Source organism: Culicoides brevitarsis, chromosome 3, assembly GCF_036172545.1.
Source record: "Culicoides brevitarsis isolate CSIRO-B50_1 chromosome 3, AGI_CSIRO_Cbre_v1, whole genome shotgun sequence".
Taxonomy (NCBI): Eukaryota; Metazoa; Arthropoda; class Insecta; order Diptera; family Ceratopogonidae; genus Culicoides; species Culicoides brevitarsis.
Window position 1 is genome coordinate 8,281,726 of NC_087087.1, and position 25,701 is coordinate 8,307,426.

General features: G+C 23.6%; 1 protein-coding gene across 1 annotated transcript in view; it reads left to right on the top strand.

Moving 5' to 3' along the window:
- LOC134833081 (homeobox protein homothorax) overlaps window positions 1–21,271 on the top strand; it is a 110,079-nt gene extending 88,808 nt beyond the window's left edge. Inside the window, exon 8 of the mRNA XM_063847264.1 lies at window positions 21,224–21,271. Coding sequence (XP_063703334.1) covers window positions 21,224–21,252 — 29 coding nt within the window. The 3' untranslated portion in view covers window positions 21,253–21,271. The remainder of the gene's footprint in view (window positions 1–21,223) is intronic.
- Window positions 21,272–25,701: the final 4,430 nt, after the last annotated feature.

Sequence of the window (25,701 nt, forward strand, 5' to 3'; positions counted from 1 at the left end):
TTTTATGTTAATGTCGATCCATATGTGCGACTGTTAAATAATCATAATAATAATAACATTAGACAAACGGGTGCTGCTGTTTTTGTGATAGAAAAATATCACAGGGAACGATTTTTGGAGTAGGGCATGGTTTTTTGAGCAGTAAGTGTTAAATTTATTTATTTTTTCAATAATTCTTGTTGGTTACAGTGAACATATGGTTTCTGTTATTCATCAACAAAACACTCAAAATGCATATTTTTCTTGAGTAAATAAATAAAAGTGTCTCGGGATTCAATTTTTTCGAGATCCGGAACCCTTTTTGTTTTAAAAACATCAATTTCCTCATTTTAAAAAAATAATTCTTATCGCTTAATTACGTGAAAAGACAAATAATGCCAAAAAATCGACAGAAATCGTCAAAATATTATGATTATTAAATCATTCGTTAACAAGAAATTTTTTTTTTGCTCAAACGACGTCAATTTTATTATATTATCAATTTATTGCCATTATTTTTATTATTATTACACGCACATAAATGTTCCTTTATTACATTTTTTAATCGACACTTTAATCATAATGAAATTGAACTTTAGCCTAATTATTTATTTATAAATAACGGGCATTCTTATCAGCCACTGACGCACAAAATGACAGCTGAGACAAGAGACATTGTCGGTCAAATGATGAATGAACAATAAAAAAATCACTTGAAATCATTAAAATATTTATAAATTTATTGTTTGTTTTAGTGCTCATGATGCCTTGGTCGATGATGATGAACCATAAATCAAATAAAAATTTTTTTTTATTACTTTTGTTTGTTCGGACATCGGACAAATAATGTGCTGAAAAATATATATTAATTGTTATTGATCAATAAAATTTACTGCGCGAGATTTTTTTTTTATTTTTTATGAATGAAAAAAATAAAAAATAAAGATTTATTAAGTGAACTTGCATTCTAAATAAAAATTCCGGATTAAGGAAAAAAAAATAATATCTGACAAGATACAGTTGTTTTGCATGAAAATAAATAAATAAAATTCGTTCTCATCAACATCATCGGGCATCATCATCATGAGCATCGTCAGAAAAGTAAATTATGTGAGAATTTTTGGACTGTGTAATAAATTTAAAAACCAGACCAACATCGTGCATTGTGTATTTATAATTTATATTCAGATGTGTGAGAGCCTTTAATTTATTAATTAGTTATCACTTGACGATGTTTTATGTCTTTTTAAATGAAATATATTATTGTCTGTTCTGGTATTAAATATTTTTTTTTTCAACTGTGGAAGTATGGCTTTTGTCGTCGTCTTGCTTCTTTATATGTTCATTAGTAAAATTTTTATTTATTACAAAAGCAGATTCGGGGCGATTTTTTAATATGAAATATTTTTTTAAATGAAAAATAAAAGCGCTTTTTAATTTTAATTTTAAATTATAATTTAAAAAAAATTTTTTTTTTAAAAAAAATAAATAATAAAAAATATTTTAAATTAAATTAAAAAAAAACCAAAAATAATAAAATTTAGAAAAAAAAATTGTAAAGTCATTCGTTGAATTCATTTTTTTTTATTAATTAATTTATTAAAAATTTATTTTTATTTTAAAGTTTTATTAAATTTTTGATATAAAGATTCAATTATAAAAAATTATGAATATTTAAATTTTATTTAATTTTAATTTAAATGTTTAAAAAAAAATTAAAAATACTTTAAAATTTATTGAAAAAAAATAATAAATAAATAAGAATATAAAAATTTTTAATAATTTCATTAAAATTATTTAATTTTAAATATTTTATTACATGCAAAATTTCAAAGTATTTAATTTTAATTTTTTTTTCAATTTTTTTATAATTTTATTTAAAAAAATTAATAATTTAAATTTACTTATTTTTTTTAATTTATTCAATTTTTTAATTTATTAAATTTTTATTTTAAATTAATATTTAATTAATTTTTTTTAAATAAAAATTAACTTAAAATGAAAATATTTAATTAAATTAAAATTATTATTTTGTAAGAATTAAATTAAATATTTAATTTTTTAAAAGTCATTCTTTTTATTTTTAAATTTTCGAATATTTTTATTATTTAATTTTTTTAATATAAAAAAAAAATTTTTTAATAAAATATTTCATTTCTTGCAAAAAATATTATAATTTTTTTTATAGAAAAAAAATAAATTTTTAAATATTTTTTAAATTTTTAATAATTTTTTTAAAATAAAATTAAAACAAAAATATTTATTAAAAATTAAACGGACAGACTTAAAAAAAAACAATTTTTTATTTAAAAATTCATTAAAACACTTTAACAAGAAAGGCAAAAAAGCAAATGTAATAAATCAATTCAGCACTTCTTTTTCCGAGGGTAATTCCAAATCTTTAAACATTATTTAGCATACATTTAAAAAATATTCAACTTCTCATGCATGGCATTTACATAAAACATTCGAAAAAAAAACTCACATATTTATCATTTAATTGAGTCTCCTTAACTTAACACCTCGGTCGCCTCCTCGTGTGATTGCGCAAATTCCGCATGCACTGATAAAATGAAAAAAACGTAAAAATCGCACAATGACAAACAAACGGAGGTGCTATTAAATCAATCACTTTGCCTCTAACAACGGTGCAAAAATAAAATAAATATAAATAAAAATGCAAGACATTTTTTTGTGTTATTTCTTTCTAAAAATGCCTCGTTTTTTTTTTACTTTACTTCAACTGTTTTATATTTCATTTCACATGCATTCATTATGTGTGATTGAGAATCGCTTGCAAAACAGCAAGACAATAAAATAAAAATGAAGGAAAATCAAGCAAAATAAAGTAAAATAAATAAATACGATTTCTCATTATTTTGCGCGTCGTCGTCATTTACGCGAAAAAAAATATTTTTACAATTCTAATGAGATCACAATTAACACCTTTCGTTTCTTACGATTTTTTTTTAGTTTTTGTCATCATGAGTAAATGTAAATTAATTTTCTCTGCATTTTTATTGGTTCAACGACAATTAACGTCATTTTTGGGTTAAATAAAGAAAAATAAATAAAAAAAAAATAATTAGAAAAAATAAATAAAATAAAAATCTTGAAATCCGAAACTTCGCATCTTTTTATTTTATTTTTAATTTTTTTTTTTTTTGTAAAAAAAAATAATAAATCTGCACGACGCGATGCTAAAGATGCAACACAGAGAGAAAGAGAGCTAACGAGGTAATAAATAATCGTAAGCATTTAGTCAGACGCACTACTCAGTGTGTTCTTTCTTCTTCAGTTTTATATCATGAACATTATAAATGTTGATGCGCGCCGTCAATGTAAATGGTGTGTAAAATATTTTATACTCCGCGTACATGTTTATTTATATTGTAATATGTTTAATGTGTATTATTATTTTCATTCGCAAAAGAAAAATCGGAATCAGGAGCAACATCAACTCTTTAAAATCCATATTTTTATGCAAAAAATAAATAAAAGACGACGAGATTCTATTTTTTCTACTGGCATTAATGCAATTAACGCGCATTATATATTTTTTTTTATTTTATTTATTTTAATAAAATAAAAAAAATACAAAATCTTGTCGCTGTGCATATTTTTTTTTGCTCGTCTTTGTATTTAATTATTTAAATTAGATTAAAACACTAATATAATAAAATAATGCATGAGAGAGCGAGGCATGGAGAGCAAATGAAAAAAAAACCTGACCTTGATTGCATTTAGAGTGCTTTATATTGACAAGTTGGTGGAAAGAAATTTTAATATGTATGTGATAATATTTATCAGACGTCAATTTCAATTAAGATAAACTCCATTTGTGGCATTTTGCGTCGATTGCGTCGAGTTACTTAGTCAGCAAAATAGCTGCTAGCTAAAAAAAAAATAAACGAAGAGAAAAAAAAAAGACGATCGAATAGCGAAAATCTTCAAGTTAATTGTAAATAAAAAAAAAGTACAAGAAGAAACTGGTCTGGCTTTTGGTGTTAATAGCTCGTGCTTTATCAAGTCAAGTTTTTTTTTGCGTGAAGTAATGGACTTTGTGTCATGTAATGCATTTTCTGATTATTTTAATGCGGTTGATTATTTTTTAATATTTTTAAAAATTTTTTGAATTTTTCAATGGAAATTCTCTTTTTAAATATTTTTTTAATTAGGTATTAAAAATTTAATTAATTAAATAGCCTTTAAATTTTTTTTTAATTAAATAAAAATTAAAAAAATAATTCAAAAATAATAAGCATATTTTAAAGAAAAAATTGTAATTTTAACTAAAAATTCAATTTTTCTGCCCCAAAAACAACTAAAATTTTTTTTTAACAAATAAAAATTAATTAAATTATTTTACTAATTATTTGTAAAAAAAAATAATCATTTAATTTGTTAAAAAAAGTTAAAATTCTAAAACTAAAAAAAACAAAATTTACATTAAATCGAAAAATAAATAATTCGTTAAATTTTTATTCAATTTTTCAGCCTCATTAAAATAAATAGAAATGTAAAATATTTTTAAATTAAAAGTTAATTCATTTATTTTTTCAAAAAAAAAAAAACAAATAAAAATAAAATAAAACAAAAAAAAATAAAATAAAATAAATAAATACCTAAAAATTAAAATTTTTATTTTAATAATTAAATATTTTTTTAATAAATAAATTAATAAATTTTAATTTAAAAAAAAAATATTTTTAAACTATTTAAAAATAAAAAAATAATTAAACATAATTAAAAAAATATTTTTTGCCATATTTTGAAAAAAATAATAATTTTTAACTAAAAAAACTCATATTCTTTTTACCTAAAATCAATTGAAAAATATTTTTGACTAAAAAATTCAAACTGTCAAAAAAGTTACTTGTCAAAAAAATTTTTCTATGACCTCTCGCGATAAAATTTTCCATCCATTTTTGTCATTGTTTCCGCGTGATGACATTGTCACATACTTCAAAATGACACAAAAATATTTATTTTTGATGGCTGGAATGTGGAACAAACAAGCGAAGCAAGGCAACCGACAAAAAGAAGCGAACGAAAAAATGCACGACAAAAATAAAATTTTGAGATGATGATGACAAGTGTACCTCATATAAAATTCAGGCATTCTTGCCTTTTTTCGTTCATCGCTCATCGCGATGTGTATCATGATTTTTGTCCGGAATTTTTATGCATGACAAATTAATAAATTTTGCTCGATCAAAGGAGACGAGAAAAAACGAGTTGAAACAGTTATTTGTCCCCGAAAAAAAAAGTTCCTTCAAAAAAAAATTAATAATGAACGTTATCGCCTTGCGAGAATCTCTTCAAGTGTATCCTGCAGGCAGACAGAGATTTTACGAGTTTTTTACGACAAATTTATAGGTCTGTCATTGTCATTAAATTACACACATTTACATCTTCAGCCGAAATATTGTCGAGAGATCATCAGGAAAATGCAAGCATATTGCCCCCCGAATCGGATATCATTTTATTATCTCTCTCTGCTCTCGTCGTTTTGGCTGTGATTACATTAGGAAAATAATAACCATTGACATTATTTTTATTATAACACGCCATTCTACACGTTTTTTTATGGACTTTTTTTTCGTGTGTCTTTTCTTGTTGTCTTCTTGTCTTTTCTTGTCAATATTCTTGCGCGCGCGTTTTTTTCGTTTGTTTGCATGCAACAAATAGTTATTGCATCGTAAAAAATAAAATCATCATAGCGACATGACATTGAAAAAAAAATATCCTAATACTTACAAGCCGTAAAATAATCGTAAAAAAGCCGGGAAAGGAAGAATGTCGGAGGCGTTGTCGTAACGTTTAGTTGCGAGGTGGGGAAAAATGTAGGAAAAATCGTAGTAAAAGTCATAAAAAGCTCGTAAAACAGCGGCGGCGCGCGGCACGACATGCCATCCAGACATCACAATGATGTCGTCGGGATTAAATTCCTGACCTTTATGAACAAAACTTCAGAACAAGGAACTTTAATCAGAATTATTTTTACGTAGAAAAAAAAATTATCAATATTATTAAAGACAAAACTCCTTGTCTATTTTTTTGTAATTTTAATACAGGGTTGCCAAAAATTTATTATTATTTTTTTTTTTGTCAATTTTAGAAATTTAATTTTATTATTTTAAAAATAATGAGAATTTTTAAATTAAAAAAAAAAAATTGTAAAAAAAATATCAAAAATTTATTATTAAATATTTTTAAAATAAATAAAAATTAATTAAAATCAGCTCAAAAATTAAAAATAATTTTTATTTATTTTTTTTTTATTAATATTTAAATTCTTTTTATTTTTTTAAATTTATTTTAATTTATTATATTTATTTTAAATTAAAATATTTATTATTATTAAATGAATTAAATTAATATTTTAATAAATTTTTAAAATTTTTTTATAATATTTTAAAAATAATTTTTTAATTTATTTTTGAACGAAAAAATAATAATTTGAATAAAATAAAAAAAATCTACAAATAAAAATAATTTAAATTAATTATTAATTAATTATTTTAATTTTTTTTTTTTTAAATATTTTATTTATTAATTAATAAAATTTTTAAATAAAATAAAATTTAAGAAAAAAATTGCGGTCAGATCAATATTAAAAAAAAAATTAAAAAATAAAAATAATTTAAATTATTAATTTTATATATTTTTTTTTAAATTTTTAAAATTATTTTTTTTTTATTTTTTAAAATAAAATTTATATAAAAAATTCGCTCAAATCTGATAAGGATCCAAAAAAAAATAAAATTTGTGACTTTTGGCAACCCTAACCCAATTTCACAGTACACAAATTTTACGATCGTCATCATCATCAATGTAATTCTTTTATTTCTACTTTTTGGTTAGGTTTTATTTATTTTTCCTCAAAGTTCTTAAAATCGAATTTCCCCATCTCCGAAATTTCTTTTTCACACTGAGAAGACTGATGTTTTGTCGATGCCATGAATTTCAATGTGACTGATGATGAGATGAGTATACAACAAAAAAAAAAGAGCAATAAAATAATGGTTGAATGTAAAATAAAATAAAATGGTGTGTGAAAAACATTACAATGGAGCACACAAAAAATAATTTGCATAAATTTTCTGAAAGAAGTGAAAGACTCGATTTGTGATTGTCTCGAATTGTAATGCACTCTTTTCTATTTTTATTTTTCATTAAAAAAAAGTATCGAAAAATCCACAAATTACCTTCCATTTATTACTATTTTATGTTAATATTTGGATTTTTCGAAGGAAAAGAGGGCGAATTAACCTCATGAATTCTGTGTTGTCAATGCTCGAGTTTTTTTTCCTCCTAATGACATTTTGATTACATTATTTGAATTAAATTGATTGCTAATGAGCTTGTTGTTCATTATTGGACCTTCGTTAGTGTGATATATGTGGAGGAAAAGGGAGGGATGTGCTCAAAAAAAAAAGTAATCGATTATAATGTTGTTAATTGCTTGTTAAAAGCATGACCTGCTCCAAATTGTTCAAAAGCTTAAATGATCAAAAATTTATTTTTTTTGACGTTTTAATCCGAAAAACCGACAAAAACTTGAAAATTTTTCCACAAAGAGGTTCCGAGTTCAAGGGTTATCTCGCGATCTCGCAATTTACATTTCAATGCATTTTATTTGAAAAATAAATAATAATATTTTAATCAAGAAGAATTGCCTCGTACTGAAGGCAAACATCGTTTCTCCTCGTACGGAATTGATTATCTTGTTTTGTCTGGGACGTGCATCTGCATAGGAGAACGTGTTAAAATTGCAATTATAATTAATCAAATCAACAGTCTTTTTGATTGACGTTCATTTCAATTTTTTTCCAGCCAGAGCTCTAGTATTACTGGCACCGTTCTACATTTTGTTTTTATTATTTTTTTTTTTTTGCTCAATGCAACGCGTCATGATGATGGGAAATCATGATGGCGAGAGTAAGAGGAGAGCGCATAAAATGATCGTAAAGTGAATAAGAAGTACTATTTCGAGTGTGATTATGTCGTAAATAACAGAAGTTTTGATCATTTTATCTCTCGTCGCTCGGATATTCAATAAAATGTCAAGAAAGTCGTAAAATGGGAATCAAGTGGCGCATAACAATAAGAAAAGTCATTACAGGAACATAAAGAGGAATGTTTTTTTTTTTGGAACGGATATTGGGGGATTTTCAATCAAATTTGAACATTTTATTATTTTGAATCAATTTTTGACAGATTTTCGTATTTTATTAAAATTTATTTCTATTTTTTAAAAATTAATTTATTTATTTAAAAAATATTTATTTTTTATTTAATTAATTATTTATTTAATTAATTTATTTAATTAATTTTATTTTAAATAATTAATTTTAATTAATTATTTTTAATCAATTTATTTAAAAAAACATTAAATTTTAAAAATTTTGAGGTTATCTTAAATTTTTTACATCACTAATGGATTTTTAAAAAGTCACGAGCCTCATTTCTAACGATCTAATTGACATTTATCATTTTTATTCGTCTCAAAAATATTACCGCATAAATTCTACGAAATCTGGTAAAAAATAACTTTAAAAGAGCTCGTGTCTCAGTTTTGCCAATTTAATAAACAACAAAAAAAAATCGACGAACCAAAAAAAAAAATTGTATTTATTAATTTTTTAATTATTATTAAATATTTATGTCCAAAAAAAAATATTAATATGGTAAAATATCAATTCCTTTAATGACCGACTTTTGTTTTTTTTTCGCTTCATATAAAATTTTCATTATACCAAAAACTGAAACGAATTCCTTGCTCACGTTCGCTGCGTTCGAAATTCTCGTTTAAATTTTTAATTAGTTTGTTTATGTTTTATTTTTATTATTGAATTTTTAATGATCATCAAAGATGATAGACGAACATTTTTATTCATCGTCGCTCTCGTCGCGTTGTTGTTCTTCCTTTTATTATTATTTTTATATATATATATATTTTTTTTATTTTTTAACACGTTGTTTGTTCGCGATACGATAAATTTATGCAAGCGCAGAAAAAATATCAATGTTTAAGCAATAAAAGGTTATGTTTCTCCGTTTTTCTGCTTTTAATTAAGATTTTAAGGCAAAAATATGTTAAAACTGAATAATTATAAATGCATGGACGTGCATACAAAGTTATTTTTTTGCAAATTTTTTTTATGGCAAAGTTTATGGAAAGTTTTCCGCGGTGTCAGTTTGTCTAGCAGCGATCTTGCTGGATCAAAAAGTTTTTAACCTCAAGCAAAAACTTTGGCGCCTTGCCACTCCTAGATATCGCAAATATTTGCTTGTGACAACTCCTTGATCCGCGATGCAGATAAATTTGTCATGTAAGTAAATTCACATGTTCTGGCGATAACAAGTCTGATTCTTTAATCGTTTCTCTTTATTTCTTCGTTGAAATTAAATGAAGGAAAAAAAATGCAACAAAGATTGCTTTTTGAAACAGTACCGCAACCTTTTAGCAACAAATCGGACCTTATCTAGGCACTTTTTTGTGTACGTGAAGAGCTTTAAGAAAAAAAAAACAGCGAGGAACGATAGTACTAATTGGCATTTTATTTATGTGCTACATTGTACAAGAAGAAATCTCGGGAGAAAAAAAATTGATGATGAAAGTTTTATGAATGTTTTTTTGTACAGACACCTTTTAATTGATTCTTTATATTTTCCATCCAAAGTAAACATGAATTTGTTTATGTTGCGCGTCTCTTGTTCTGTTTTGTTATTTATAAAGAATCAATTAACAAAGAATTTTATGCAGTGTCTTATCATTTTATCGCAGTTTTTATTTTTTCGTTAGTTTCTTTAAAGCAGAGGCGTTACAACCGAAAATTGCTTTTAAATTAATCAAAAATTAACAAAAAAAATATTTTAAAAGATCTTAAATGATCTTTAAGAAAGTTTCATGAATTCACCATTAGAGGGCGTAAAATGGCGCCAAAATGATTTTTATTTTCAAAATATATTTAATATATTTCCTAATTTTAGCATTTTTGAACTTTAAAAACATAATTGTGATCTTTTATGAACTTTCAAGATTCACCGCTTTAAAATATAAAATGGCGCAAAAAATATTAAATTTAGATTTTTTTTAAATTATTCAAACCTATTTTATGATAAAAATCAGATAAAAATTTATATATTTTTCATAAAAAAGCATAAACTTGATAAAACAAATTAAATTAAGTCAATTTGAATTATTTTAAATTTTTATATGATCTTCTGATCATTTTTATGATCTTCGTGATCTCGTCACAAGATGGCGTCTTATTTTCAAAAATGTCAAATTTTAGTTTAATTAAGATACAATAATTTTAAAATCTTCTGTTGATCTTGAGATCGAGCTTCAATAACTCACCATCAGAGGGCGCCAATCCGATCAACAGATCACCAACACCTCGTCGCCAATTTACACAACTGATTCAATTAAATCGGACACATATGCAAAACAATAATTAAGACTTGCACAACAAAATATCGAAATGATCATGATTTATTTTGACTACTGACACAACATTTTGTGCAAAATTCGAACTAAAAATATAACTTTTCATCACTGCATCATGTGTGAGAGTTTAGAGAAAAAAAAACATAATTAAAAGTGAATGATCTTGACGATGATTATTATTATTATGATTGCATCAGAGCAAAAGATGCTGTTTCTTATTATTATTATTATTACACAAAATTATTATTATTTGCATTCCAAGCGAAATGTGCATTCCGGCGATCTGTACATAGGAATAAATAGAGTAATTCTTTGTGTTAAAAGTATTTATAATATTTTTTTTTCTTTCTCTTATTTCGTGTATTATACCGCGAGTTAACAAGAAGGCCAGAGACCTTAACACATATAATTTCCGAGTAAAGTGAGTTGAAAACCAAGAATTTATATCACATTTCCAAGTAAATGCATTATGTTGTGTCGTTGTAATGTTCGCTTTAAGTATCTTGTTAGTACGTTGTATTTAGTTTTTTCTCTCTCTTCGCTCGTTTCTGGCCTAAGTTTGAGAAAAAAAAGAAAGAATAAGAAAAAAAAGTTTAATGTCTTTCATGCACAATTATAAATAAAGGTCTTGTTATGAAATGAAGTAAAGTAAAGTAAAGAGTGATTTTCTTCTGTGTAAGACTCTGAACTCTGTGCGCGCGTGTTGAGAACGAAAAGAGGATAGAATAAACAATTTTTTTTTTGTATATTCTTGAATAAACAAGAAGAACACAAAGCATTGATATTTAAAACAGAGCATGTTATACATGAATTTTAGTTACTGCTTATTTTCTGCTAGAGTGACCGAAATGCACACAGAATGCTCGACGAACAAAGCCACAAAGTGTCAGACATTAACGCTGTTCCTCGTCTCCGCGGCGAAGAGAAGTGAGGCATTGTTCGAGTAATTTCTTGTGTGTGAGTCATTCCAGAGTGTGTCTTCCGATCTAAAAATAAACACTGGCATGAACTTCATTTTTGTATTTAGTTTATGATAATATCTGAAATAACTCGCGTTTTAGGTTCTTATAACAGTCTAGCCGCAAGAAATTACCATTTATTGCTCAATTTTTGCTGATGGCGAATTTTGTTGGTTGAAATTCTTTACAAGATTTTTTTTGTGTTTGAAGCTTAAAGTTTTTTTTGTGTTCTTTTAATGTTTTGTATGAATAGTTTTTTTTCATTATTTAATTATATTTCTTTAAATTTTTAGAAATTTTTGTTTTCCTGAAATAAAAAAAAAATTAAAAAAATAAATAAATAAAATAATTTAATTCGAAAATTTTTTTAATGAAAAAATATTTAAAAAAATAATAATTTAATAAAATTAAATTAAAAAAATAAATTAAATAATATTTAAAAATAATAAAATAATTTTAATTAATTTAAAAATATTAAATTATAAAAAAATAATTATTAAAAAAATAAATTTATGAACTTAAAATTTAAAAAAAAATATTTTAATTTTTTACCAAACTTATATTTTTTATATGTTCAATTAAATTTCATTATTTAATTATATTTATTGTAAATTTAATTATTTTTTTAATTAATAATTATTTATTTTAATTTTTTATTTAATATTTATCAATAAAAATAATTTTAAAAAACATTAAATTATAATTAAAAATTTAATGTTTATGATAATATAAAAATTAAATAACATTTTCAGAATTTAATTTAAAATAATTAATTAAAAAAAATTTTTTATTTTTTTATTTAATATTAAATTTTTTTAAAAAATATAAAAAAATTTAAACCGAAATTTAAAAGAAATATAGAAATTTTTTTATTTAATTTTTTCAAAAAAAAATTTTAAAAATTTTAATTTAATATAATTTTTTTTAAATTTTTAAAATGTTTAAAATTTTAATTTCTTTTATAAAAATTAACTTAAAAAATGTCAAAATATTAAACTTAATTTTCTTGCAATTTTCCATCATTTTATTACTTCAACATAAACCTCATAAGCACTAAAAACCCAAATCACCGCTCAAATGCAGTTGCAAAGTAATAAAAAAGTGCAATCATAAAACGAACATGATTTACGTCAACAACGCTCGTGGAAAACATTTTGTATTGCTAACAAAAAAAAAATGTAATAATAAAAGTTAAACGACGATTAGAAGATGATTTCATTTGCTGCGCATGCAAATTGCTATAAAAATTTTTCTTACATGCCTCATTATTTTTTTTTACAATTTTTTTCTTGAAAAAAAATTATAATGTAATAATAATAATCAACAAAATAAAAAAAAATGAATGTTGAGAAATATAAAATATTAGTTGTTGAGAAAATGGTGTGAAATAGATGAAACAATTAGGAGAACATTAATCATCGCACCTGTAGCACAATTTGTATGATTACAATTTTATTATAATGAAAGCTTCTTTCTTTTTTTCCATGTATGTTTTTTTTATAATATTATTATTATAAATACTCACTTGATTAACTCCCTTTCATTAGATCGTTTATTTTATTTTTTTAGAGGCTTGGCTTCGCTTTTCTTCTTGCTCGCTCATAACTCGCGGCAGCTTTTAAATATTTTTATTCCTTGTTTAATTTTTTTTTTTATTTTTTTAATGAAGCTGGGCAATTAAATTATGACAGATGTTAAAAAAACGAATAAATTGACAAAAAAAAAAACGAACGCTAATGGGTTACACATTTTTCATCACACATCCATTTTTTTTTTGAAATATCTCATATTTCTTTTATAGAAAACGAATTTAGATCAACGTATCTTTTAATCATCAGTTGAACTTTTTTTTTCGATTTTTTTAATGGAAATCAGCACCTTTGAGTGACTAATGTTATGATTTAAAAGAAGAGAAGAGAAAAAAAATTACTTACCCAAAGACGTTTTAATTTTAAATCCATTTAAATAAATTTTTATTTGTCTCGCGTGTAAAAGCGCGCGGGATGTTCTTCTCTTTTTTCACCCACACACTCAAAAAAAAAAAAAGTATATCAAAGTGATCCAAAAAATATTTTTTTTTATTATTTATAAGATCATGATACACACTCTACCACTCCCATCATCTCTTGACTCGGCATGATCATGAAGCCAAAAAAAAAAAAAAAAAATAAATAAATAAAAACTCGAACACTATTTTTGGATACTAATTTATATGGTTAATGGCTCGCTCACACACAGATGTTCGATATCAGAGAAAAACTCCCAAAAACGTAAAAAAAGGGTTACATCATGTAATGGACAATTTCGCCAGGCCATCTATTCTAAATTAAATTAGATAATCATATTTTATTATTTATTTAATGTTTTTGTGTTGCGGTGCATTGTTGATCGACAGCTGCACATAACGGAGCTCTATTCTCTCTTTCTTCGTTATTTTTAAAACATTGCCTGCTATTATTATCGTACGACGACGTGTTTTTGAGTGTTTTTCCTAATAACTCTAAATATATAATAGAAAATTTATGTTGGTAAACACTTTAGAAACACTTCAGAAAATGATTTGAATATATGAGACAATGCACTTGATTATCATCAACATCATCAAACTGCAGTGAGTTAATAAATACAAAAAGAATTTTTTGTGTGGAAATTTTGTGTTTCGCAATGGAATTAATTTTTATGATTTTTTTTTATTAAAAATTTAATTAAAATAAAATTAATTTATTAAAAATTAATTTTAATTTAAATTTTAATAAATAAAATAAAATTTTTAAATAATAAGAAAAAATAATATAAATAAAAAAAAAAAAGTATAAAATTAAAATAAAAAAAAAAAATAAAATATTTTTTTTTAATAATTATTTAAATAACAATTTTTTTTTAATTTAAAATTTAAAATAATTATTATTTAAGAAATAAAATAAATTTTTTTTAATAAAATAAAATAATTAATATAAAAAGTTTAAAAAAAATTGAAAAAAAAATTAAATTAAAAATAAATAAATTAAATAAAAAAAAAAATAATAAATTTTTGACAAAAAAAAAATCTATTACATATATTTTTGAAACTATCTGCACAAAATAAATTTTAATTTAATTTAAATTTTTTTTTAATTTATTTAATTTAGTTGAATTTTTATTTATTTTTTTTTTTTTTTTTATTTTTCTATAAAATAAAAAAATTAAATCAAATTAAAATTTGAAGCTTATAAAAACAAAATATAATTTTTTTCTACTTTTTGAAAATTTCAAATTATTATTTTTTTCATAATTGACAAAATTATTTAAATTAAAAAAATAAATAAAATTTTTAATTTCACTCGAATTTGATTAAATTAAAAATTTAAATTTATTAATTAATTTAAAATTATTTTTAAAAAATATTTTTTTTTAAATTTTAAAATAGATTTTTTTTATTTAAAATTTAAAAATACTTTACAAAAATTAATTATTTTTTTAAATAAAATAAAAAATAAATTTAAAAAAAATTTAAAAATTAAATTAATAAATATTATTGAATTAAATTATAAATTATTTTCAAAAATTTATTTAAAAATTTTAAATAAAATATTTAAAAATTATTCAACGAAACACAAAATTTCCACAATTCTAAATAAAATAATATAATAAAGAAGCAGCAGAACACTTGTGATTTTGTCTGTATCTTCAACAGCAGCAGCAGCAGCGAACAAGAACGATCCTCGAGTGTGACACACGAAACGACAACAAACGTGTAGATTTTCATCATTATTATTAATGGACCATGTTCTTTTTTCCCATTCTTTTTGTAATTTTTTTTTGTCTTTTTTAAATACTCTTGACTCGACGCGGCGTGCGTTGTTGTTTTGAATATTGCAGTTTTTTTTCTTCTTGCAAAGAGATGCACAGATGATGATGTTTAACGGTGCGAGGCAACAAACATATCAGCAACAGATCATTTATATTTATGTTATATCTTACACTTTTCGTTCTTTTTCCTCTGCTGCGTTTTGCAATGCCACGTCGTCGGTCGTCATAGAGAATGCGTTTTATTTTATTCTCGAAAATTATAATCATCCAAGAGAGAGACTCTTCGGCAAACATATCTGTTACTATTGACACAAAAGATGAAATTGCAGGGAGTTTACATAACATTTTATCGCACAAAAGCACGCCGATTGTCAATATTTGTGTGTGAATTTTGTGGGAAATAAATAGACGACCTTTGTTTATTTTTCGAAATTCATCCCTCGAGCTCCTCGTTTTGCGTGAAATAATCCAAAGAAGGGAAACGTATGTTTGTTGTTTGTTATTTGACGAACGTTTGATTTGCAGCCGGAAGATATTTGCCCACAAAACGCGATTAGTAATTATTCATTAGAGACAGATGTTGAAACCCTTCTTGAAAGCTTTTCGCGATTCAGACATTTTTTTTTAATTCAGTCCAATTAACTGGTCGAACAAACAATAAAATGATTATAATAGTAATTAACATGCAATAAAAAACGGCAATAAAATTTTTTTCGTTGTAAAAATCAAACATGGGCACTGTGTGAGATGAGATATATAATTATACGGCATTCACTCAATTTTATTTTTATTATTGATGGCACGAGCTAACACTTCTTGTTCGTCATCTTCGTTGCTTATTTTTGATGATATTTAATGACGAAAAAAATTAAGTGGCACAAAAAGTGTTAAATAAATACTTGAAGAGCGTTTTTTTTGTGTTAAAAAAATTAAATATTAAAAAAAAATTGAAGAGCACTTATTTTCGTGTAAAATTATGTTTTGTACTGTTAGACATTTTGGAGTCTTCCGTTATGATTTTTTTAAACATAATTTATGTTGAAAGTTTTTATTTAATTTAAAATTTCTTAAAATTCGTGAAAATTTGTTAAATTTTAAAATGCTTGGCTTGGAATAATTGGAAAAAAAGCTGAAAATAAAATTAAAAAATAAAAATAAAAATTATAAAAATATTATAATAAATTAATTAATTTTAAAATAATTTTCGAATAAAAAAATAAATAAATTAAAATAAAAATATCAAACTAAAAAAAAATTATTTAAAAACCTTTTTTGAAAATTTAAAAAATAATTCCAAATATGTAAAAAAAATTAATATTACGTTAATGCGTTAAAAAAATAGTTTTAATTAAAAAAAAATAATTTTAATTAAAAAAAAAAAATTGAATTAAAAAAAAAATAAAATTTTAATTTAAAAAAAAATAATTTTAATTAAAAAAAAAATAATTTTTATCAGAAAAAAATATTTTAATTATTTGAAAAAAATATTTAAATAAATTATTTAATAAAAAAAATAATTGGCAAAAAATAAAAAATTTTTTTAAAATATTTTTATTATTTTAATTAATTATTTTTTTTTAAAATTAATTAAAATAAATATTTTAAAAAATTAATTTTTTTTTTTTTTAATAAAATTAAAATTTTTATTTAATTAGTTTTTTTAAAAAAATTAATAATAAAAAAAGAAAATAATTTAATTTAAAAAATCCTCGAACCTAAAAATTTAAAATTATTATATGTAAAGTAAAATAACTTGTACTTACTATTAGACATCTCTTTCATCATTATTTACCACAATACACATTCGAAAATATTTGATTTACTGCGCAAACAAACGATTTACACTCACACACACCCTTTACATCGCACGTTACCCAAAAATAACCGAAAAACGTGCCGTCATGACGTGTCACCTTAATTAGTAATCCAAGAAAAGAAAATAAAAATAATATTTAACGACATGTAATACAACATTATTACGCGGCGTTTCGTCCTGCTGCTCGGCATGACATTAGAAAATACAAAAAAGTATAAAAACGACTAATGACACACGAAAATGCTTAATGAAAAATTTTGTCGCTTGTTCATGCACAACAACAACATTGTCGTATGAAATTTCATTAATTGGTCTTTAGTACCCCTTCGTGGAGTGGAACTGACCACGAGAGCTTAGATATCAAAAAATTAATAGTAAATTACGATATCACGTGACTGATAAATACTTTTGGTGGTTAAATGGATTTTATTTTGTTATTTTTTCTGTTTTTGGTGAACAAACGTGCGGAAAGGTGTCCTTTTAATTTTTGGGGAGGGAAGAACACTTCAAGTAAAAAAAAAAAAAACGAAATCGAACAACTCCAAATTACGAGATGACAGAAATTTATTAATTTATTTGTGTTTTTACATCGTTTTGTTCTTAACTTTGTTGCCATTATTCGTCCCTCTTTCGTTTTTTTTTGCTCTCTCGTCTTAGAAACGCGTAGAGAGAGAGTAAATGTACAAATATAATAAAACTTTTCCTTATCATCACTTTGGCGTAATTTTAGTTCATCTTTATCCATTGCATTGTAATGCTTATAAAAATAAAATCAGGGTTATTTTTTCTTCCTTTGTTTTTTTTCGCTTGCGTTTTTCTCGCTTCGTTATTATTTTTATTATTATATTTATTTAGAGAGAAAAAAATAAGAGCGAAAAAAAGCTACGGGTGGAAATGGTGAAAATATGTAATGTGTAATATAATGCGCGCATTTAGATAATGAAAATATAGCGTTAACCATCAAATATGTATTAAGCTCGTCTTTTGTTTTTAAGGTGTTGCTTGTTGTTGTTTTTCCTTCGCATTATCTCATTTTTTTGGGGAGAAAATGTGACTTTTTACGCTTAAATGTCTTTTGATTAAAACTCACAAAAAATTAAAGAAAATTAAATTTTTTTGGAAAAATTAGAAAAAAAACTTTCAGAAATTCAAAAAATCTTGACAATTTAATGAATTAAAAAACCTTCAATATTTTTTTAATTTAAAATTTTAAGAAAATTAATTTATTTTTCATATTAAGAAATTCGAAAATTGAAAAATAAAAGAAAATTTGTAGAAAAATTTAAAAAAATGTTACGAATAATTTTATCATATTTTTATAATTTTTTTTTCTGTTATTATTTTGGTAATAATAATTTTAAATAATTAATTTTTAATTTAATTTACTTTAATTTTTATTTTATTTTTTTAAATTAATTTTATTTATTTTAGGTAATTAATTAATTTTTAATTTAAAATATTTATAGAAAACAGAAAATTATAATAAATTAAAAATTATGAGAAATTTACAAATTTTAATATTTTGAAATTCTCAATATTTAAACTTGTTTGAAAAATTAAAAAAAAAATTTTTAAAAGAATTAAAAAAAAATACTAAATTTAAATAAAAATAAAAATTTATAAAATTAAAAATTATTAATAATATTAATATTTCTTATTTTAATTTTTTTTTCAAAATAAAATAAAATTAAAAATTAATTAATTAAAATAAATAAAATTAATTTAAAAAATTAAATAAATTTAATTAAATAAAAATTAAAGTACCTAAATTAAATTAAAAATTAATTAAATAAAATAATTTATTACCAAAATTAAAAATAGAAAAAAAAAAAAAATTACAAAAATACGATAAAATTTTTCGCAATATTTTTACCGAAAACTTTCCAACCTCTATTTTTCTCGAGATGAATCTACCACAAAAAAAAAAACAACAGATAATGAAGAAATGTTTCCATCTCCATATTTGACGAGGGATGGCCTTTAGCTCCTTTCCTTTCCTCTATATCTCGTGTCGTCACTTCAAGCAAACCGTTTGTTGACCGAAAATTCATCCGAAAACGCATTAAAGCTGTTTTAAATAACATTTTTACCCATCCAAAAATTACCCAAATACAAGCTGGAAAGAAGGAAAAAAAATATAATCACATTCAAAGTGATGATATTATTATTACTCAAGAGGGAAAAATTCATTTTTATACACGACGACGTTAACTAAGGAACCGAACAACCGAATAATGTTGTTGATATTGTTAATGTTAATGCTCAAATAAACGGGAGGTTACCTTGTGCGTCGGCGGCGCGGTGCTGATGATGATAGAAAACGAAAGAAAGGCAAATGCAAGGGAAACGAAGGAGGCGAAATGTATTACATTTTATATTTAAAACGAAACACACACACACACACACACTAATCTTGATTTATTTGAAATTTTTCGTCTTGATAGAGATTTTAATATTAATAGTATTTTTTTTTCGGCATTGTATTATTTTATATACATTATAATGTTATGCGTTAGCAAGAATAAAAAGGAACGAAAAAAAATACAAGAGATGAAGAATAAATTAAGATTTATATCTTCTAATACACAGTTAAGTTAAGTTAAGGCCAACAAAAAAGGTAAAATTTCATGCGAGGTGCTGATTATGCAATGTTTTTACTATAAATGAGCCCGAAAAAAATAAAACATAAAATTTTATGAAATAAAGTAATTAGTTAGAGCTAAATTTCCTTAACATTTAACATTTGCCACGTATTAAAAATATTCATATCATTAAATAATGAGTGATCATTAAAATTTTTTACGACTTTGACTCTTCTTCTCACATGTGTGCAGAATAATAATTAATATTATCATGACCACCGTTGTGTACACGCAAAATTTTACGATCTTGTGTCTTTTTATTATTTATATTACTTTCATTTTAATTATTAATTAAATGTTTTACACAGTAATAAAATTTAATTGATTTTTTTCTTGAATTAAAAAAATAAAAATAATTTATTTTAAAAAAAATAAAATTAGAATTTTCTAAATTTAAATTAATTAATTAATTATTAAAAATTTAATTAATATTTAAATAATTTAATTTAATTATTTATTTTTATTATTTATTTTTTAATTAATATTTTTTTAAATTTTTTTTTAATTTAAAAAATTTTATTTTAAAAATAATTTAAATTTTAATTTAAAAATTTTTAAAATAATTTTTTTTATTATAAAATATTTTTTATTATTAATTTATTAATTATTAATATTAAAATTTTTTTTTAATTAATAATTTAATAATAAATTTATAATTTTAAATTTAAATAAATAATTTTATTTTGATTTAAAAATTTATATTTTTTAATTTTTTTTCCTTTTTATTAATAATTTCTACCTTTAAAATTTAAAAGCAAAAAAAAAAATAATTCAATAAAAATTACTGAGTAGTTTCGATTACACCCAACATACATTTTTAATGACCAATCCTTACAATTTTTTCTTCGTTTAACCACAAAACGGTGTTTAAAGGTAATTTTCATGCTTAACGATAGGAAAAAAAATCACGGGAACATTAAATCATAATTTAAACGTGAATACAGGTCACAAGAGGGACGTTAAAAAGTAGAAAAAAATATAAAAAGAAATTAGGAATGAAAATAATATTTATAAATACCAGAAAAAAGGGACGAATAATTATAATTATATTCAGTGAACCACACACCGAGTATAATTCAGTAATTATAGGTTATTTAAAAAATATTTTTTAAAGGGATTTTTTTGATAAAATTATATTTATCAAAAAAAAAAAAAATACTTTCTTCAGGTATTTTTTTTTTTTTGAATAAAAAAATTATTTTTTTAAAGTAAAAAAGAAAAAAATAATAAATAAATCAAAAAAATTAAAAATAAAATATTTTTGTTTTAAATAATTTTTTAAATAAAAAAACAATTTAAATAAAAAAAATATTTTTAAATAAAAATATTAAAATAAAAAAAAATATTTAAATAAAAAATATATTTTTTGAGTAACAAAAATTAAATCAAAAGAATTATTTTTTTTTTTATATGAAAAAATATTTTTTTTAAATATAAGAAAATGAGATAAAATATAATTCCGTGAAGAAAGTTGTTCATCTTCAATTTTACCAATTTCTAATATTTTTTTTAAAATTATTTCTCGAGAAAAAAATAAGATTTATTAACATAAATTTCTTTCTTTTTCTTATCTTTTCAGATGGTAAGTGCTCAAGCAAGCAAATTTGACGTGAAATCTTCGACGACGACGTTCAATTTCGCATTTCTCTTCTCACAATATAAAATTATAATCTGAGGTATTTTTTTCTCTTGCGCCGCACAAAAATGGCAAAAGTCAAGCAACGATACGCATGACATATGAAAAATGTGTTTTTAATTTCTTTAATTTTCCAACACATTTAAAAATGACTTAAACGCAAATAATAACGGGGAATCGTGTGTCGTCGTCGTCGTCTTCAGGTATGATTTTCTTTTGATTTTTTTGCAAGAAAAAAAAATGAGAGAAGAGGAAGTAAATGCGATAACGCAGCAGCAGCAGAGAGGTTATCAACGTGGATAAATTTTTTTATTCCATTTTTTTGCGTGTTTGGGACAAAAAACGCCGAATCACGTCATAAAATGGAATGAATCCCTTGACAGGCAACCAATAACATTCAATTTGTGCGCCTAGATAAATATTTTAATTGTTTCATTTAACTGTCATACCTTGTCAGCTACCGTTCATTGTTTCGCTCTTTTCATTTTTTTTAATTGCCCTCACTTATGATCTACCTTTTTACAAAAAGTGCGCTTACAAAAAGTCATAAAACGTGAAAAAAAGCGATGTCGCCATCCCAACCACAAAGTATTGTCTCTCCCGCGCGCTATTCAAATTCCAACGTTCACATTTAATGAGCGAGAGATAATAATTTATTTGCCTTTCGATAAGAGAAGAATGTTTGGTTGAAATAAAAAAAAATACAGTAGCAGCTCATTCACGCATTTTATGACTTGTGTAACGAAGGCTTACAATCTCAGCTACCGGATTTTTATTTTTTTTTGTTTCGAAATTACATTTTCGACAACAAGAGCACATGAGCAGATAAGAAGCTAGACTTTTAATGCCAACCAAAACAAATTGTCGGCTTTGATGATGCCGCTCAATTTTTTTTTTTTTTTTTTTTTTTTTTTGATGAATTACGTGACAGAATTGTGCGTCAACGGAGTCAGCTACTGATGAGACGCCCCCTATTTCGATGAAAAAATATTTTATAAAAAATGCAAAAATAAATGAGGAAAAGAAGCAAACCTATATTTATGGTTTGATTAAAATCATCAAGTTAGCTGGACTTTTCATCGAAGCTTCTGTATTTTATTTTTTTTTTGCATTTTTTTATGAGGGAAGTCAGTGATGTGTCTTAAAAATTTTTTTTAAGGTGCAAAAAATATTTTTTTTAATTATTAATAATTTAATTTTAATTATGTTTTTTTCTTATTTTATAACAATTTTATTATTAAGAATATTTTTTTTTATAACAATTTAATTTGATTTTTTAAAAATTTATAAAAATTTTAATTTTTCAGAATGAAAAATATTAAAAATTATTTTTATTCAAATTATTAAATTAGATAAATAAATTAAATTAATTAAATGAAAAAATAAAAAAATAAAAAAAATTAAATAATTCAAAAATATAAAAAAATGAAAATAAATAAAAATTACTGAAATATTGTTAAAAATTAAGAAAAATATTTAAAAAAATAATAATGGAAAAATTTTTTAAATTTAAAATTAATTAAAAATTAAATTTCATTTTTTTCTTAATTATTTTTGAGTTCAGTAACGTAAATAAATTGTTCAAAAATTTTAAATATTTTTTAGTTTAGTAACGAAAAATTTTTTTTTTAAAAATTTTAAATATTTTTTACTATTTTAAATTTAATAGTTTTTTTTATTAATTAAATTAAATTAATTTTTTAAAATTAAAAGAAAATTTTGATAAATTTGTTTGTTCATTTTTTTTAATTTTCAATTTTTTGACTGAAAAAAAATATTTTTTTTTTAATTTTTAGTGCAAAAAATATTTTTATTAAATTTAAAGACACTCTAACTTACGCCTCTGACCATCAAAAGCACAAGATGCACTGCGAAAGATGATTAAAAATGCAACACGCCTCTCCCGCCGTATCTTTCAAGCTGTCTTTTAAACAAAATTTCAGGTCATCATGTCACATGTTACATTTTTTACGAGGGAAGTGTGATGTCTAACTTAGAGAGAGAGACGACAGTCTTGATCGTTCTGATGATAAGAAAAGGCGGATACAGCGGAAGAGGCTGTCATATTAAGAGGAATTTTGATGAATTTATCGTGCTGTCGACGTGCTACTGTGCTTTTTGCATTAATTTAAGCGACCAAATAATTCAACATGATCCAAATTCTCCAAATTTTTCAAAAATTTTTAATATTTTTTAACTTTCTTGATTTTTACCTTTCAATTTTCAATCAATCCAAATCCTTCAGTTGCACTTGAAAAAATTCTCTTGTCAATCTCCTGTCACTTTCTCAGGACAGTTCCAAATGACACAAGATGTCACTTTTTCCCGCCCATTTCGAGATCATCCGCAAGGACGTAATAACTGCGACATCCAAGGATTATCATGAGCCACATAGAAATTCTTTTAATGGAATCCACATTCATCTTCATATGTGTCGTATTAATTCCTTTTATTTAATATTTTCATCTCCTGCTGACTACTGCCTCGTGTACACGAGTATCAAGGGCTTAAACACCCGACATACACAAAAAAAGAAAGGAGACACGAAAATCTAACACATAATTTTCATTCTATAATCATATCAAGGAGGCTTATGCGCAACCTGTGCTGCTGCTGCTGGCTTGCTGCTTGCTTCTCACATATCATAAAGACGTAATATTAATATCGAATCCATGTTCCTTTTTTACCTCGTGTGTCGGATGGGTGTATGTGTGCATTAGGAGTGGTGCCTTGATAAGAAAAAAAAATTGTTGTAGAAAGTTTTCGATGGAAAAACGATGAACGATGTTAACGGATTTTTGTTTAGTTTAAAAAAGTCACGTGGTTTAGGAAGATCTTTTTAGATCAAAATAAGTCACGTGGTTTAAGAGATCGTTTAGATCAATTTCTCCGAAAGATCTCTAAAGTCACGTGACTTTATTTTGATCTAAAAGAACTCTTAAACCACGTGACTTTCTTTGATCTAAAAGATCTTTCAAACCACGTGACTTTTTCTAACTTAAATGAAGTCACGTGGTTTGAAAAGATCTTTTAGATCAAAGAAAGTCACGTGGTTTGAAAAGATCTTTTGGATCAAATAAAATCACGTGGTTTAAGAGATATTTGGATCAATAAAGTCACGTGATTTTATTTTGATCTAAAAAATCTTTAAACCACGTGACTTTCTTTGATCTAAAAGATCTTTTCAAACCACGTGACTTTTTAACGAATTTCCATCACAGACTTCATATCGTAATCAAAACAATTTTTTTCTTCGAAATGCGGTAAAAAAAGAAAAGAAAAAAACGTCAGGCTTAAACCTAGAAAAGAAGCGAAGAAATTTCCTCCGTTCCTTTCATTTTTTTTTTGGTATGGCAGCAATTTTTCCATTTACATGAACAACATTTTCTGGTTCATGCATTCCAATTTTGTTCCCCTTTCTTTCGGTTTTTCTGCTCCTCGTACGTTTTATCATCATTTTTCCTCACAGCACCCACGAACACACACGAGGAGAGCTATATCTAATCTTGTTGCTTAACTATCATCGCACATGTGTGTGCAAGTCGTCGTATGAAACATGATAGAAAAATGTGTATAAGCTGCCTTAATCTTTAGATATTGGGATTTGTGTTATACGCTACTGATACGTTACTTATGAATTGCCTCGCCTTTTGTGGCACATTTGGGGATGAAATTTTCTTCTCCTTTCTCTTGCTGCAAAAAAAAGGCTTTCGCCCGAAATTAGTAACACATGCCAATAACAGAGAAAGGCAGCAAGAAGACGTTCAACTAATGTATTTATTGTTGCGAGATTGGAATTTATTCATTTAGAAGCTCTTCTTCTTCGACTTGAGCTTTGAGCAGAAAAAAAAGAAAAAAATAATAAGAAATTATTGTCCATTGAAGCGAAAATGCGTATTTTTTCGTAAATATATTCAATTCCATCCCACATAATAATACATGACATTCTTCGGTTCAAACACCTTTTCGTCTTTTGTTCTTCTTGCTTGCCATTTTTATGAAGTAATCACTTGTTGGTTATAAAAAAAATCATATAAAATTTGCATATTTATTGCATTTGTTGTTGTTGTTGCTTTTTTTTCGTTTCGCGAAGCAACTCGCGACTTAAAAGTTCAACCTTTGTGGCGTTAATATGTTTCACCTACTGAATGATGTTCGCGCAAAATATAAATCAATAAAAATAAAATTAAGAAATTTATGCGATGTTTACGAAAAAGTTAATTATTTATCATTAAATGGAGAGTTTTTATGGAGAGAAAATCAGTTACGCATGAAAATTTGCATAATAAAATGAATATTTTTAATGTGAGAAGCGCTTGGAGCCATTTTAATTAAACGGGAAGGAGCGTGAAATTATTTTTGATGGAATAAAAATGTTTAAAAATTTAAAAAAAAAATTATAAAAAATTTTTTTAGTTATT